This window comes from Hyla sarda, unplaced genomic scaffold, assembly GCF_029499605.1.
Source record: "Hyla sarda isolate aHylSar1 unplaced genomic scaffold, aHylSar1.hap1 scaffold_1962, whole genome shotgun sequence".
In the NCBI taxonomy this organism is placed as follows: domain Eukaryota; kingdom Metazoa; phylum Chordata; class Amphibia; order Anura; family Hylidae; genus Hyla; species Hyla sarda.
Genome location: NW_026608619.1, coordinates 32,406 through 50,475, shown reverse-complemented (window position 1 = coordinate 50,475; position 18,070 = coordinate 32,406). Strand labels below are relative to the sequence as shown.

General features: G+C 43.4%; 1 protein-coding gene across 1 annotated transcript; it reads right to left on the bottom strand.

Annotated features, from left to right (window-relative positions):
- Positions 1 to 559: 559 nt before the first annotated feature.
- Positions 560 to 1,809, bottom strand: LOC130316824 (gastrula zinc finger protein XlCGF17.1-like; the record flags this gene model as incomplete). Its single annotated transcript, XM_056552818.1, has 1 exon — positions 560 to 1,809. A coding segment is annotated over one exon (1,050 nt), but the record flags the coding sequence as incomplete, so codon positions are not given.
- Positions 1,810 to 18,070: the final 16,261 nt, after the last annotated feature.

Sequence of the window (18,070 nt, the reverse complement as noted above, 5' to 3'; positions counted from 1 at the left end):
GACATAATACTCCCCCTTTATAAAGCATTGGTACGGCCTCACCTGGAATATGCTGTTCAGTTTTGGTCGCCTGTTCATAAAAGGGACACTGCGGAGTTAGAAAGGGTGCAGAGACGCGCGACTAAACTAATATGGGGCATGGAACATCTTAGCTATGAGGAGCGATTAAAGGAGTTACAATTGTTTAGTCTTGAGAAGAGACGTTTAAGGGGGGATATGATAAACGTATATAAGTATATTAATGGCCCATACAAAAAATATGGAGAAAAACTGTTCCAGGTTAAACCCCCCCAAAGGACGAGGGGGCACTCCCTCCGTCTGGAGAAGAAAAGGTTTAGTCTAAAGGGGCGACACGCCTTCTTTACCGTGAGGACTGTGAATTTATGGAACAGTCTACCTCAGGAACTGGTCACAGCAGGAACGATTAATAAATTTAATACAGGGTTAGATACATTCCTGGAACAAAATAACATTAATGCTTATGCAGAATTATAAAACTACATCCCTTCCCCCAATATCCCACCACACCCCTACCCCACAATTACCTGGTTGAACTTGATGGACGTTTGTCTTTTTTCGACCGTACTAACTATGTAACTATGTAATATCACAACCATATATCACACTCTTCTCCTACCATGTAAACTATAGTGATGACATCGCTGGATCGGTGACTACGTTCTAATAGAAAACTTTTATTAACAATTGGTAACAAGTTTGGAGATGCAGTATATGATATATGTATAAATGTCAGATATCCTATGTACATGGTGAATATATAGATGTGTTATCTGCATCATTTATTGCTCTAAATTGGCTTCTCTCCTGTGTGAGTTCTTTTATGTTTAACAAGATGTGATTTGAAAATAGCTTCTTTCCTATGTGAGTTTTCTGATGTTTAAGAAGACTTGATTTGCCAGTATAACATTTCCCACATTCTGAACATGAAAATGGTTTCTCTCCTGTGTGAGTTCTTTGATGTTTAACAAGACTTGATTTTTGGGAATAACATTTCCCACATTCTGCACATGAAAATGGCTTCTCCCCCGTGCGAGTTCTTTGATGTCTAACAAGATGTGATTTCTCAGTAAAACATCTCCCACATTCTGAGCATGAAAATAGCTTCTCTCCTATGTGAGTTTTCTGATGTTTAAGAAGATTTGATTTGCCAGTATAACATTTCCCACATTCTGAACATGAAAATGGTTTCTCTCCTGTGTGAGTTCTTTGATGTTTAACAAGACTTGATTTGTCAGTAAAACATTTCCTACATTCTGAGCATGAAAATGGCTTCTCCCCTGTGTGAGTTCTTTGATGTTTAACAAGACTTGATTTGTCAGTAAAACATTTCCCACATTCTGAGCATGAAAATGGCTTCTCTCCTGTGTGAGTTCTATGATGTTGAACAAGATGTGATTTGTCAGTAAAGCGTTTCCCACATTCTGAGCATGAAAATGCATTCTCTCCTGTGTGAGCTTTCTGATGTTTAAGAAGTTTTGATTTGCCAGTAAAACATTTCCCAAATTCTGAGCATGAAAATGGCTTCTCCCCTGTGTGAGTTCTTTGATGTTGAACAAGATTTGATTTCCTAGTAAAGCAGTTCCCACCTTGTGAACATGAAAATGGTTTCTCCCCTGTGTGAGTTCTTTGATGTCGAGTAACATCTCCTTTGCAAGTAAAACATTTCCCACATTGTGAACTTGAAAATGGCTTCTCTCTTGTGCGAGTTATTTGATGTGTAAAAAGATTTGATTGCTGAGTAAAACATTTACCACTTCCTGAACCTGAAAACGGCTTCTCTCCTGTGTGAGTTCTCTGATGTACAACAAGACCTGATTTCTGAGTAAAACATTTCCCACATTCTGAGCATGAATATGGTTTCTTTCCTGTATGAGCTCGTTGATGTCCAACACCCCTTCTGTGACCTTTATTTTGCTGAACATCCTGTGATGAATGAGAAGACGGGACCTGTATATAAGGATGAGATGACAGATCTTGGCTGTGAAGGGCTGAGGTTGTATCTGGGATAATGGAATGTTCTTCATATGTATCTTGTGTGATATCATCATCTGCTTTATAATCTGAAGATATAAGATTCTCCTCTGATCTCCTGGTACAAGAATCTGCAGAGAATAACACAGATTATATAATTGAGTATTAACCTTATTTACATTTTTCCATCTAGAGTCACATGAGAGTTTGTTTTTTGTGGGACCAATTTTACTGTGAAATAGAAAACAAATTGTGGGATAAAATTCAATTGAAATAAAATGCAATTTTTCTAATTTGGGATTTTTTCATCACCTACCATATAACGTGATGTCACAACTGACGTTATACTTATCCATCAGGTCAGTATCATCATCCAACTTGTAGAGTTTTCCTTATGTTTTAATTTAAAAAAATACTTTAACCCCTTAAGGACTTTTTAAGGGTTTCTTCACTTTCATTTCATCCACCTCACCTTCTAAAAAATCAGAACGCTTTCAGTTTTCTACCTACAGACCCATATGAGGTTGGTTTTTTTTTTGCGCTACCAATTTTACTTTGTAATGACATCAATCATTTCACCATAAAAAAAATTTTGTGAGGCAAAAATTGAAAAAAAAAACAACCATTATTATGTAACATTTGGGGGCTTCCGTTTCTACGCAACGCACTTATCGGTAACAATGACACCTTACCTTTATTCTGTAGGTCCCTACGGTATAAGGACACCCAACTTATATAGGTTTGATTTTGTTTTACTTCTTTTAACCCCTTAACCCCTTCCCGCTATTGGACGTATGCATACGTCCAAGCAATCTCCTGCTCTGCCGTGGGCAGCGCAGGAGATCGCCGGTGGGACTCAGCTGTCAATCACAGCCGGAGTCCCACCGCAGTTGCCTGGGCCGCGATCGCGCCGATCCCGGCAGCATTAACCCCATAGATGCCGTGATCAGTTCTGATCACGGCATCTATGGTGTTTGCAGGGGGAGCGCTCTCCCCCTGCCCACCAACGGCGGTGCCGCGATAAAATAAGGGGGATCGGGGGTGTCCAAAACACTCTCGATCCCCCTGAAGGGATAGGAGTGAGGTGGCAGGGTTGCCACCTCTCCTATCCCTGCTATTGATCGGCCGGAGCGACCGACCAATAGCAGACTGGGGGCAGGGGGGAGGATAAAAGTTTGGTTCCCCCCGCTATGCCCACCCATCGGTGTCCGGGCACAGCGGGGGGAACCGTGTAGTAGCGGCGGCGGCGGTCACTTACCTGGCGGCGGAGCTCCAGATGACGGCGGCGACTGTGATCATGGCGGCGGTGGAGGTGAGTATGGCGGCGGTGTGTCCGGGAGTCTGTTGCCTAGCAACATCTGCAGGGAGACAGTTTGGAGAGTGGTCTCTAAACTGTGGCCCTCCATATGTTGCAAAACTACAACTCTCACCATGCCTTGACAGCTGTTTGCTGGGTTGGCATGCTGGGATTTGTAGTTTTGCAAGATGGGGTTCAGGCTAGAGATCACTGACAGTGGTCTCTAAACTGTAGCCCTCCAGATGTTACAAAACTGTAACTCCCAGCATGCCCAGACAGCAGTTTGCTGTCTTAGCATGCTGAGATTTGTAGTTTTGCAACATCTGGAGGGCTACAGTTTAGAGACCACTGTCAGTGATCTCTAGCCTGAACCCCATCTTGCAAAACTACAAATTCCAGCATTCAGGAACAGCAAAAGGCTGTCTCGGCATGCTGAGAGTTGTACTTGCGTGCCTCCAGCTGTTGTATAACTACATCTCCCAGCATTCCCTTTGGCAATCAGTACATGCTGAGAGTTGTAGTTCTGCAACAGCTGGAGGCACACTGGTTGGGAAATACCGAGTTAGGTAATAGGTTCTATTTCCTAACACAGTATTTTCCAACCATTGTGCCTCCAGCTGTTGCAAAGCTACAACTCTCAGCATGCACGTTCTGTCAGTGCATGCTGGGAGTTGTAGTTTTGCCCCCCTCCCATGTGAATGTACAATTTACATTCACACTGGCGGCGGATTACAGCGAGTTCCCCGCTTCAAGTTTGAGCTGCGGCAAATTTTCCGCCGCAGCTCAAACTCCTAGCAGGAGACTCGGTGTAATCCGCCGCCAGTGTGAATGTAACCTAAAAACACTACACTACACTAACACAAAATAAAGAGTAAAACACTTCACTACACTAACACAAAATAAAGAGTAAAACACTACATATACACACATACACTGCCCCCCCCTTCCCCCCCAATAAAAATGAAAAACGTATTGTACGGCACTGTTTCCAAAACGGAGCCTCCAGCTGTTGCAAAACAAAAACTCCCAGCATTTCCGGACAGCCATTAACTGTCCAAGCATGCTGGGAGTTTTGCAACAGCTGGAGGCACCCTGTTTGGGAATCACTGGCTTAGAATACCCATGTGTCCACCCCTATGCAAATCCCTAATTTAGGCCTCAAATGCGTATGGCACTTTCTCACTCTGGAACCCTGTCGTATTTCAAGGCAACAGTTTAGGGCCACATATGGGGTATCGCCGTAATTTTGGGGGGCTTTTTCTCCTTTTACCCCTTATGAAAAGGTAAAGTTGGGGTCTACACCAGCCTGTTAGTGTAAAAAAAAAACATTTTTGTACACTAACATACTGGTGTTGCCCCATACTTTTAAATTTCACAAGCGGTAAAAGATAAAAAGCCCCCAAAATTTGTAATGCAATTTCTCCTGAGTACGGAGATACCCCATATGTGGGCGCAAAGTGCTCTGCGGACGCACAACAAGGCTCAGAAGGGAGAGTGCACTATGTACATTTGAGGTCTAAATTGGTGATTTTACAGCGGTTCTGACATAAGCGCAAAACAATAAATACTCACATGTGACCCCATTTTGGAAACTACACCCCTCACGGAATGTAACAAGGGGTACAGTGAGCCTTTACACCCCACAGGTGTCTGACAGATCTTTGAAACAGGGGTCTGTGAAAATGAAAAATAACATTTTTAATTTGCACAGCCCACTGTTCCAAACATCCGTCAAATGCCAGTGAGGTGTACATTCTCACTGCACCCTTTATTACATTCCGTGAGGGGTGTAGTTTTAAAAATGGGGTCACATATGGGGGGGTTCCACTGTTCTGGCACCACGGGGGGCTTTGTAAATGCACATGGCCAAATTCTCTCTCCAAAAGCTCAATGATGCTCCTTCTCCTCTGAGCATTGTAGTTCGCACCCAGTGCACTTCCCGTCCACTTATGGGGTATTTCCATACTCAGAAGAGATGGGGTTACAAATTTTGGGGGGTATTTTCTGCTATTATCCCTTGTCAAAATGTAAAATTTGGGGGAAAACAAGAATTTTAGTGTAAAAAAAAAATATTTTTTTTTTTACATATGCAAAAGTCGTGAAACACCTGTGGAGTATTAAGGTTCACTTTACCCCTTGTTACGTTCCCCAAGGGGTCTAGTTTCCAAAATTGTATGCCATGTGTTGTTGTTTTTTTGCTGTCCTGGCACCATAGGGGCTTCCTAAATGCGGCATGCCCCCAGAGCAAAATTTTCTTCCAAAAAGCCAAATGTGACGACTCCTCTTCTGAGACCTGCAGTGCGCCAGCAGAGCACTTTTCATCCCCATATGGGGTCTTTTCTGAATCGGGAGAAATTGGGCTTCAAATTTTGGGGGGTATTTCTGCTATTACCTTTTTTTTAAATGTTACATTTTAGCTAAACCAAGCATTTTTGGTAAAAAAAAATTAATTTTTTTTTACATATGCAAAAGTCATGAAACACCTGTGGGCTATTAAGGTTCACTTTATCCCTTCTTACATTCCTCAAGGGGTCTAGTTTCCAAAATGGTATGCCATGTGTTTTTTTTTTTTTTTTTTTTGCTGTTCTGGCACCATAGGGGCTTCCTAAATGCAACATGCCCCCAAAAACCATTTCAGAAAAACGTACTCTCCAAAATCCCCTTGTCGCTCCTTCGCTTCTGAGCCCTCTACTGCGCCCGACGAACACTTTACATAGACATATGAGCTATGTGGGCTACAAAATCAAGTATAAATTTTATCCTTTTACCCCCTTGTAAAAATAAAAAAATTGGGTCTACAAGAACATGCAAGTGTAAAAAATGAAGATTTTGAATTTTCTCCTTCACTTTGCTGCTATTTCTGTGAAACACCTAAAGGGTTAAAACACTGACTGAATGTCATTTTGAATACTTTGGGAGGTGCAGTTTTTATAATGGGGTCATTTATGGGGAATTTCTAATATGAACTTCAAACCTGAACTGGTCCATGAAAAATAGCGAGTTTGAAAATGTTTTGAAAAATTGTAAAATTGCTGCTGAACTTTGAAGCCCTCTGGCGTCTTCCAAAAGTAAAAACTTGTCAATTTTATGATGCAAACATAAAGTAGACATATTGTATATGTGAATCCAAATAAAAATTATTTGGAATATACATTTTCCTTACAAGCAGAGAGCTTCAAAGTTAGAAAAATGCAAAATTTTCAATTTTTTCATCAAATTTGGGGATTTTTCACCAAGAAAGGATGCAAGTTACCACTAAAATTTACCACTATGTTAAAGTAGAATATGTCACGAAAAAACTTTCTCGGAATCAGATTGATAAGTAAAAGCATTCCAGAGTTATTAATGTTTAAAGTGACAGTGGTCAGAATTGCAAAAAAGGGCTGCGTCCTTAAGGGGTTAACCACCAAGCCCATTATGACCTTAACATCTGACCACTGTAATTTTAAGCATTAATAACTCTGGAATGCTTTTACTTATGAATTTGACTCCCAGATTGTTTGTTCGTGACATATTCTACTTCATGCTAGTGGTAAATTTTTGTCAATACTTGCATCATTTCTTGGTGAAAAATTCCAAAAGTTCATGAAAAATTAGAAAATTTTGCATTTCCTAACAAGCTCTCTGCTTGTAAGGAAAACAGACATTCCAAATAAATTATATATTGATTCACATATACAATATGTCTACTTTATGTTTGCATCATAAAATTGACAAGTTTTTACTTTTGGAAGACATCAGAGGCTTCAAAGTTCAGCAGCAATTTTCCAACTTTTCACAAAATTTTCAAAATTGGAATTTTACAGGGACCAGTTCAGTTTTGAAGTGGATTTGAGGGGTCTTCATATTAGAAATACCCCACAAATGACCCCATTATAAAAACTGCACCCCTCAAAGTATTCAAAATGACATTCAGTAAGTGTGTTAACCCTTTAGGTGTTTCACAGGAATAGCAGCAAAGTAAAGGAGAAAATTCAAAATATCCATTTTTAACACTCGCATGTTCTTGTAGACCCAGTATTCAAATTTTTTCAAGGGGTAATAGGAGAAAATGCCCCCCAAAATGTGTAACCCAATTTCTCTCGAGTAGGAAATATCTCATATGTGAACATAAAGTGCTCTGTGGTGCACTAGAGGGCTCATAAGCGAAGGAGCAACAATGGGATTTTGGAGAGTGAATTTTGCTGAAATGTTTTTTTAGGGGGCATGTAAAATTTAGGAAGCAAAAAAAAAAAAACACATGGCATACTATTTTGGAAACTACACCCCTCAAGGCACGTACAAGGGGTCCAGTGAGCCTTAACACCCCACAGGTGTTTGATGATTTTCCGTTAAAGTTGGATGTATACTTAAAAAAAAAAAACATTTTTCACTAAAATGCATTTTCTCCCCAAATTTACCATTTTTACAAGAGGTGATAGGGGAAAATGCCCCCCAAAATTTGTAACCTCATCTCTTCTGAATATGGAAATACCCCATATGTGGACGTCAAGTGCACTGCAGGCGAACTACAATGCTCTGAAGAGAAGCACACTTGGCTTTTTTAAAGTAATTTTTGCTGAAATGGTTTTTGGGGGACATGCCACATTTAGGAAGCCCCTATGGTGCCATAACAGCAAAAAAACAACAACACATGGCATACTATTTTGGAAACTACACCCCTCAAGGCACTTAACAAGGGGTACAGTGAGCCTTAAAAGTGTTTGACGACTTTTCGTTGAAGTCGGATATGTAAATAAAATTTTAAAAAATTTCGCTAAAATGCATTTCCCCCCCAAAATTTTCAAATTTTACAAGAGGTAATAGGAGAAAATGCCCCTCCAAATTTGTAACCCCATTTCTTCTGAGTATGGAAATACCCCATGTGTGGATGTAAAGTGCTCTGCGTGCAAACTACAATGCTCAGAAGAGGAGGAGCGCCATTGAGCTTTTGGAGAGAGAATTTGTTTGGAATGTGAGTCAGGGGCCATGTGTGTTTACAAAGCCCCCCGTGGTGCCAGAACAGTGGACCCTCCCACATGTGACCCCATTTTGGAAACTATAACCCTCACAGAATGTAATAAGTAGAGATGAGCGAATCAAACTTGACAAACCTGAATTTGTTACGAATTTCATGAAAAATTTGATTCGCTACGAATATCGCTGCGATTCTATCGCACGAATCGCTTAATTAAACTCCATTTTACAGCGTTCCAGGCTATTGTAGAGCTAAGATGGCGGATCCACATGTGAGTACATGGGGCAGGGGATTATGGGAGGGCGGGAAACAGCGGCGAGAATGAAGGTAGGCGGGCTGACCCTGAACCACATGTGAGATGCAGCCTATCAGTGTTTACTGACCCCTGTGATGTCACAGGCCCTATATAATCGGCGGCCATCTTGCCTCACTTCATTTCATCTATGCACTCAGATGGAGAGGACGGGACTGTGTGCGTGTGAATAGCTCATACCACAGCGTTACACTGCAACTGCTAGTCACATCAGCATTAGGGAAAGGCAGGAGTGCAGAGTGCTGTGCTGTTACACTGAGAAGGATCATTGATTGCTAAACCTCCTATTCACGTTATAGAGCATTGCAGCAGAGAGGGGCAGATAGCTGTCAGCTGCCTCATACAGATCTCCAAGCTGCCTGAACTTTATCATCCATCTTATCTCCTCATTTTTCAGCTCTATTGATTTTTTTTTCTCCACAAATCTTCTGCTGCTCAGAATTGTGGGACAGAGTGCAATTTAGGGTTTAATCCCTGGATTATTTTTTTGTGGTGCTGCACTGTTGGGTCCTGCTGCTGTTCAGAAATAAGTCATATTAGTGTGGACTTTAGTGCCTTTTTTTTACCATTTTTCACCTTTTACTCTGTCTCTGTGCTAAATTCAGTGTTATACCACACGTTATATACCTGCCGGTGTATTAAAGAATTTTTTTTTTCCCCTGAGTACAAATACGCTTAACAGTGGCCTTATCATTGCAAAGGGCCTAAATACAAGCAAATAGCGTACCATATACCACCTTTTTTTCTGTCTCTGTGCTAAATTAAGTGTTATACCACACGTTATATACCTGCCGGTGTATTAAAGAAAAAAAAAGTTTTTCCTGCGTACAAATACGCTTAACAGTGCGCTCATCATTGCAAAGGGCCTACATACAACCAAGTAGTGTACTATTTAGTACCTGTATTTCTGTCTCGGTGCTAAATTCTGTGCTATTCCACACATTAGTATACACTGGCTGGTGTATACAACAAAAAAATAGTTTTTTTCTGCGTATAAATACGCTTAACAGTGCGCTCATCAGTGCAAAGGGCCTAAATACAACAAATTAGTGTACTATTTAGTAACTGTTATTCTGTCTAGGGCCTATATACTTTGAAAGGACAGCCGTAAGTAATCGCCTGCTGCTGTTCTATACCCTCATAAACGCACTAAGTATGTCAGGCAGGGAAGTGCCAGGACGTGCACAGAGAAGGGGCAGAGGCCTACATACGTCAGGCAGAGTTGGCAGCAGGAGTCGCAGCAATAGGCCTGAGCTCCCGTTAACACCCAGCGGTCGTGTCGTCGACCCATCTCTCCTCGTCAATTGGTTTGCACACTCATCCCCATCATCACAAGCGACATCTGACAACCCCAGTCAAGAGTCGGTGGGTTCCTCAGACACAACCCTCAGTTGGCATGGCCCGGGAGCAGTCCCTGTAATCCCATTGCCTTTGTCCTATGCTGTTCCCTCTCCCAAATAAGTATCTCATGCTTTGGGTTCAGCTCCACTATTTAGCGAGGATGATGTAATAGAGGACAGTCAGCATCTAATGGGCAGCGAAGAATGTGAGGAGACATGCGTCCCTTGCTCCGCAAGGCGGGCAAGTAGTGATGAGGAGAGTGACGTGGGAGGCGGTGTTTCAATTGTTCAGGGTCCTGAGGCAGACACTGTTGTGGAACACGAGGAGGACATCAGTGACGTGCACAAATCTTTTGATGATGATGATGAAGCCAATCGCAATTGGGAGCCAGGTGCAGAAGCCGGGCTTCATCATCATCAGGAGAAGAGATTTGCTCTTTGTCTATGAGGCAGCAAGTTGGTAGCATGGTTGGCAATCAGCATGGTGGTGGCCGTAGTGAAAATTCAGGAGCCAAACGTGCCAGGGGGAGACCACCTGCTTCGCGGCAAGCTACCATTCAGGGAGGTAGTGGAACAGGGGTTTCTAGAGACGGCGCCAATAGCAGTGAAATAGTGCGAACTGCAGGTGGGAAAATCAGCTACTCTGCGGTGTGGTTGTTCTTCATAAAGAATCCGGAGGACCTTAGCGTAGTCACATGCAAAATCTGTGGGCAGAAAGTGAAGTGTGGCCAGGGTCCCAATCTCGGCACCACGGCCCTGCATCAACACATGATTCGCCACCATAAAGCGGCCTGGGATAACCGTGGCTCCGAGGTACTGGTCCAGCCTGCCGCATCACCTAGTGGCCATCCGCTCCCTCCGTCATCCAGCCAAGGCTCCACCACCTCAGCCGAAGGGAGCATTGTGTCAAACCCTCCTTCTTTCGCTCCTGCTTCCTCCGCTCGTAGTCAGCCATTCCTCCAACAATCGATCGGTGAAGCCATGTCCAAGAGACAACAGTATGCGCCCACTCATCCAACGGCGCAGAAGTTGAATGGGCTCCTGAAGTTGCTGGTGTTGCAGTCCCTCCCTTTCCAACTGGTGGACTCTGCAGCTTTCAGAGAATTGATGGCTTGTGCCGAGCCGAGGTGGAGAGTCCCAAGCCGTCATTTCTTTGCGAAGAAGGCAGTACCAGCCCTGCATAAGTTTGTACAAGAGAAGGTGGGCCAGTTCTTGAGCCTTTCGGTGTGTTCAAAAGTGCACGGCAGCGCCGACGTGTGGAGCTGTAACTACGGGCAGGGACAATACATGTCTTTTACGGCCCACTGGGTAAATGTTGTTCCTGCACAGCCACAACAGCAACTTGGACAGGTCACACCGCTTCCTCCTCCACTCTCTGGCTCCCAGGCAGTTGGTCCTTTTACAGTGTGCGCCTCCTCCACCTCCTCCCCGTGTCCTCGGCCTCCACTGCACGTCCAAATCTCGGTGGCCCTTCATCATACCACGTGTGTAGGGCACAGCGGTGTCAAGCCGTCCTTCACATGGTTTGCCTTGGCGAACGGAGTCACACAGGGGAGGAACTGCTAAAGTTCATTAGGGAAGAAATCCGAGTATGGTTTACTCCACGAAATCTGGAAATGGGAACCATGGTGACCGACAATGGGAAGAACATTGTGGCCGCGCTGCGACAAGCAAGTGTGAACCATTCGCCCTGCATGGCACACGTGTAGAATTTGGTTGTCAAGAAGTTCATCGAGTCTTTACCCCATTTGCAAGATGTCCTGACAATGGCAAGGAAACTGTGCATGCACTTCAGCCACTCGTACACCGCCAAGCACACTTTGCTTGAGCTGCAGCGTCAGAACGGTATCCCACAACATAGTCTGATTTGTGACGTTGCTACACTTTGGAATTCCACCCTCCATATGTTGGACAGACTATACGAACAAAGAAAAGCCATCACAGATTTTTTGATGATACAAGCAGATAGGAGTACTCCCCTGTGTAACTTCAATGTGAACGAGTGGCAGCTCATACGTGACACCTGCCGTTTGCTGAGGCCTTTTGAGGAAGCCACATTTTTGTTAGTCGCTCGAATTACGCCATGAATGACGTAATTCCACTCCTACATTTACTCCAAAAAATTATTGAAAAAATGGCTGGTCATGGCAATGGAGACGTTGCACCTACATCAGAAGGCTACATGAGTCCTGTGGGGGATGAACTGGAGGAGGATGATGAGGGGCAGATCGGAGCACAGTTTATGGTGGATGAGATGGCCAGTGTTTCTGGTCATTGGACAGGAGAGGAGGAGCAGGAGCAGCCAGAGGAGCTGGAGGGTTATTACGAGGGAGGCGAGACAGAGGACCCAGACACACCGTGGCAGTATGCAGTGGAGATGGAGGCAGGTAGTCACAGCGAGTCACTGTCACAAATGGCACGATGCATGCTGAGTTGCTTGCGTAGTGACCCCCAAATTGTCACAATTCGTCAGCGCGATGACGTCCACATGGTCCATCCACTCACAGGTCTGACTCGGGGGGCCCTCTGCGCTCACATTCCACTGGCACGGTTGCTGGGGAGGGGTGGCAGGAGCAGTACCGGCTCAATCAGCAGCAGCCTGAGTCTACAGTCGCTGATGAGTAGCTTCCTTCAGCCACATAGGGGGACATGTATCATTGCATTGCCTTTGGCTTTCTGGACATGCTGAAAGTTGTAGTTTTGCAACATCTGCACAGTGGTCTTCAATCTGTGGCCCTTCAGATGTTGCAAAATTACAACTCCCAGCATGCCCAGACAGCCAACTGCTGTCTGGGCATGCTGGGAGTTGTAGTTTGGTAACTTCTAGCAGGCCACCAAAGATAATCTTCACTGTTGCCCGCAGTCTTCTCCACCGACACCGCCGCGCTTCAGAAGTGCTGCCCACCACTGCCGGTAAGACACACGAACCCCTGAGCCACTCCCCCCACCCTGCTCTGTCCGGACTTCCATTGGTGGGCAGAGCGGGGTATCTTAACTCTAACCCTCCCACCATTGGTCGGTCAGTCCTGACTAATGGCAGGGGAGAGGAGGAGGTAGCACCCCTGCCACTTCACTCCTATCCTTCATGGTGGTCAGTGCTGTCTGACAGCACCGATCAGTCTTATTTTCTGGGCGATCAGGTCACCAGAAACCCGATTGGCCTGGAAAAAAAGTGATTTGCCGGTCAAAATTGGGGGAGGGGGTCTCGGGACCCCCCTAGGCGATGTGCTGGGATGGCTGCTGATAGATATCATTAGTCATCCTGCTCCGATTACAGCCCGACAAGCGACGGTGACCGGAAATAGGGAGGGCATTCAGGTTGTGACCTTGGCTGTGACCTTAATGACGCAGGACGTATATTTACGTCCTGCGCCGGCTTAAGTGATATAACGTGATAATAGAAGGAGAGAGTGAAACCGGGAAGTGATGTCCGCGCTGCTCTGTGTTTGGTGGAGTCAGTGAAAACTCTGGAGAAAATGGTGGTGGTAGATCCAACTTTATTTCATTCACACAACGCGTTTCTGGGTGTATACCCTTTCATCAGGCGTGATATAACGTGGGGTCACGCGGTGATCCCGCATCATATTAGGTCGGTCCCGTGGCTAATACTGGACATCACCGATCGCAGTGATGCCCAGTATTAACCCTTCAGATGCAGCGAATTGCAGGACATGAGGAGGATCCCTACCTGCCTCCTCGCTGTCCAATCGCCGAATGACTGCTCTGTGCCTGAGATCCAGGCAGAAGCAGTTGAGCAGCGATAACACTGATCGATGCTATGCTATGGCATAGCACTGATCAATGTAGGAAATCATATAACATTGCAAAAAAAAAAAAAAGTGAAAATAAATCACCCCCCTTTTCCCATAAAAAAAAAAAAATATGTAAATTAAACATGTCGTATCGCCGCATGCGGAAATTTCCAAACTATAAATATATATATATATATATATAGGTAATTAAACCACAAAGTCAATGGCGTACACGTAAAAAATTCCAAAGTCCTAAATAGCGTATTTTTGGTCACTTTTTTTTATCAAAAAGTCCGATCAAAACAAAAATCATACCTATAAAAACTTCAGATCACAGCACAAAACATGAGCCCTCATACCGGCCTGTATGCGGAAAAATAAAAAAGTTATAGGGGTCAGAAGATGAGAATTTTTAAACGTAATAATTTTCCTGCATGTAGTTATGATTTTTTCCAGAAATACGACAAAATCAAATTTATATAAGTAGGGGATCATTATAATCGTATGGACCTACAGAATAATGATAAGGTGTCATTTTTACCGAAAAATGGACTGCGTAGAAACGGAAGCCCCCAAAATTACAAAATGGCGTTTTGTTTTTTTTAAATTTTGTCACACAATGATTTTTTTTTTGTTTCGCTGTAGATTTTTAGGTAAAATGACTGATGTCATTACAAAGTAGAATTGGTGGCACAAAAAATAAGCCATCATATGAATTTTTAGGTGGAAAATTGCTGATTTTAAAAGGTAAGGAGGTAAAACCGAAAATGCAAAATGAGTCTTTAAGGGGTTAAACACGTATAATGTTTTGTACAGACACGATTGGGCTTAGAATCGTCCTCCTCTGACCCCTATAACTCTTATTTGTCCGTATACAGGAATGTACGAGCCGGATGTGCCGGGATCTGTACTATTTTATTACCACTATAGTTTCATGGGGCTTATTGATCGTTTATGATAATTTTTTGTGGTTTATGAAGTGACCAAAAATCAGCAATTCTGGACTTTGGTATTTTTTATGTTTACGCCATTGACCGCGCGGTTTCATTAAAGAGAACCTCTCATTAACTTGTTACATGTTATAATCCTCCCAGGTCACTGCCCCATCATGATAAACCACCCCCGGCCTTTATTTTTATTATTTGTTAGTTTTCTACCGTGATATTGTTCTGTATTTTCTTCTCAGTCTCAGTCAGATTCACAGACTGGGAAGGGGCGTTCCCCAGCAGGCGTGACATCATCTGAAGCCTTACAGGGGAGAACTTCAGTTCAGTGTGAGATGAGCTGTGATTGGCTAAGGCTGCACACACCCCCCTCAGCACTCCAGCCTGCACTTCCTGTGTTTGGACTTCTGCCAGGCCAGCAGGAGTCCAAAGTCTGTGTATGAGATGGGGAAAAATGTGCTCTGGACAAGAAAAGAGACACCTAGTGGCAGCTTTTATAAACACAAATTAAAAAAAATTCAATATTTTATTTACCATAAGGAGTGCAATAGAAACAATTTTTTTATTGAGAGTGACCATTTAACATGATATTTTATTAAATTTAAGTAGAGAAAAAAAACAGACATGGTGGTGTCTACAACATGCGCAGTGATCTCGGCTTCTCAGCAAAATGTATTAACCCCTTAAGGACCAAGCCCATTTTGGCCTTAAGGACCGGAGCGTTTTTTGCACATCTGACCACTGTCACTTTAAACATTAATAACTCTGGAATGCTTTTACTTATCAATCTGATTCAGAGATTGTTTTTTCGTGACATATTCTACTTTAACATAGTGGTAAATTTTTGTGGTAACTTGCATCCTTTCTTGGTGAAAAATTCCCAAATTTGATGAAAAAATTGAAAATTTAGCATTTTTCTAACTTTGAAGCTCTCTGCTTGTAAGGAAAATGGATATTCCAAATATTTTTTTTATTTTATTCACATATACAATATGTCTATTTTATGTTTGCATCATAAAATTTATGAGTTTTTACTTTTGGAAGACACCAGAGGGCTTCAAAGTTCAGCAGCAATTTTCCAATTTTTCACAAGATTTTCAAACTCACAATTTTTCAGGGACCAGTTCAGGTTTGAAGTGGATTTGAAGGGTCTTCATCTTAGAAATACCCCACAAATTACCCCATTATAAAAACTGCACCCCTCAAAGTATTCAAAATGACATTCAGTCAGCGTTTTAACCCTTTAGGTGTTTCACAGGAATAGCAGAAAAGTGAAGGAGAAAATTCACAATCTTCATTTTTTACACTCGCATGTTCTTGTAGACCCAATTTTTGAATCTTTACAAGGGGTAAAAGGAGAAAATTTATACTTGTATTTGTAGCCCAATTGCTCTCGAGTAAGCACATACCTCATATGTCTATGTAAAGTGTTCGGCGGGCGCAGTAGAGGGCTCAGAAGGGAAGGAGCGACAAGGGGATTTTGGAGAGTGAGTTTTTCTGAAATGGTTTTTAGGGGGCATGTTGCATTTAGGAAGCCCCTATGGTGCCAGAACAGGAAAAAAAAATACACATGGCATACCATTTTGGAAACTAGACCCCCTAAATTGAGCCTTAATACCCCACAGGTGTATATACTTAATACCCCACAGGTTTTTCACTAAAATGTGTGTTTCCCCCCAAATTTCAAATTTTTGCAAGGGTTAATAGCAGAAAATACCCCCCAAAATTTGTAACCCCATCTCTTCTGAGTATGGAGGTACCCCATAAGTGGACCTGAAGTGCACTATGGGTGAACTACAATGCTCAGAAGAGAAGGAGTCATATTTGGCTTTTTGAGAGCAAATTTTGGTCGGGGGGCATGTCGCATTTAGGAAGCCCCTATGGTGCCAGGACAGCAAAAAAAAAAAAAAACACATGGCATACCATTTTGGAAACTAGACCCCTTGAGGAGCATAACAAGGGGTACAGTGAGCATTTACCCCCCCTCTGGTGTCTGACAGATCTTTGGAACAGTGGGCTGTACAAAATTTTTCATTTTCAAGGACCACTGTTCCAAAGATCCGTCAGACACCTGTGGGGGGTAAATTCTCACTGCACCCCTCATTACATTCCGTGAGGGGTGTAGTTTCCAAAATGGGGTCACATGTGGGGTTTTTGTTTTTTTTGCGTTTGTCAAAACTGCTGTAACAATCAGCCACCCCTGTGCAAATCACCTCAAATGTACATGGTGCACTCTCCCTTCTGGGCCTTGTTGTGCGCCCCCAGAGCACTTTGCGCTCACATATGGGGTATCTCCGTACTCAGGAGAAATTGCGTTACAAATTTTGGGGGGCTTTTTTCCCCTTTTACCTCTTGTGAAAATGTAAAGTATGGGGCAACAGCATGTTAGTGTAAAAAATTTAATTTTTTTTACACTAACATTCTGGTGTAGACCCCAACACTTCCTTTTCATAAAGGGTTAAAGGAGAAATAGCCCCCCAAACCTTGTAACGCAATTTCTCCCGAGTACGGCGATACCCCATACGTGGTCCTAAACTGTCGACTTGAAATGCGACAGGGCTCCAAAGTAAGAGCGCCATGTGCATTTGAGGACTATATTAGGGATTTGCATAGGGGTGGACATAGGGGTATTCTATGCCAGTGATTCCCAAACAGGGTGCCTCCAGCTGTTACTAAACTCCCAGCATGCCTGGACAGTCAATGGCTGTCCGGCAATACTGGGATACTGGGAGTTGCTGTTTTGCAACAGCTGGAGGCTTCGCTTTGGAAACAGTGGCGAACCGGACGTTCTTATTGGGGGGTACTGTGTAGGGGTATGTGTATATTTAGTGTTTTTAAAATTTTATTTTGTGGTAGTGTAGTGTAGTGTTTTTAGGGTACAGTCACACGGGCGGGGGATTACAGCGAGTTTCCCAGCACAAAATTTGCTGCATCTCAAACTTGCAGCGAGAAGTCCACTGTAAAACCCTCGCCCATGTGAATGTACCCTGTACATTCACAGGGGGGGCACCAGCTGTTGCAAAACCACAACTCTCAGCATGCTGGGAGTTATAGTTTTGCAACAGCTGGAGGCACACAGGTTAGGAAACACTGAGTTAGAAACAGACAATGTTTCCCAACCAGTGTGTCTCCAGTTGTTAAAAAACTACAACTCCCAGCATGCCCAGATAGCTGAAAGGCATGCTGGGAGTTGTAGTTTTGCAACATCTGGAGGGCCCCAGTTTGGAGACCATTGTATAATGGTCTCCAATCTGTGCCCTTCCAGCTGTTGCAAAACTACAACTCTCAACATGCACTGACTGTCCATGCATGCTGGGAGTTGTAGTTCAGCAACATGTGGCCCTTCAGATGTTGCCGAACTACAACTCCCAGCATGCCTGGACAGTCAGTGCATGTTGAGAGTTGTAGTTTTGCAACAGCTGGAAGAGCACAGATTGGAGACCATTATACAATGGTCTCCAAACTGGGGCCCTCC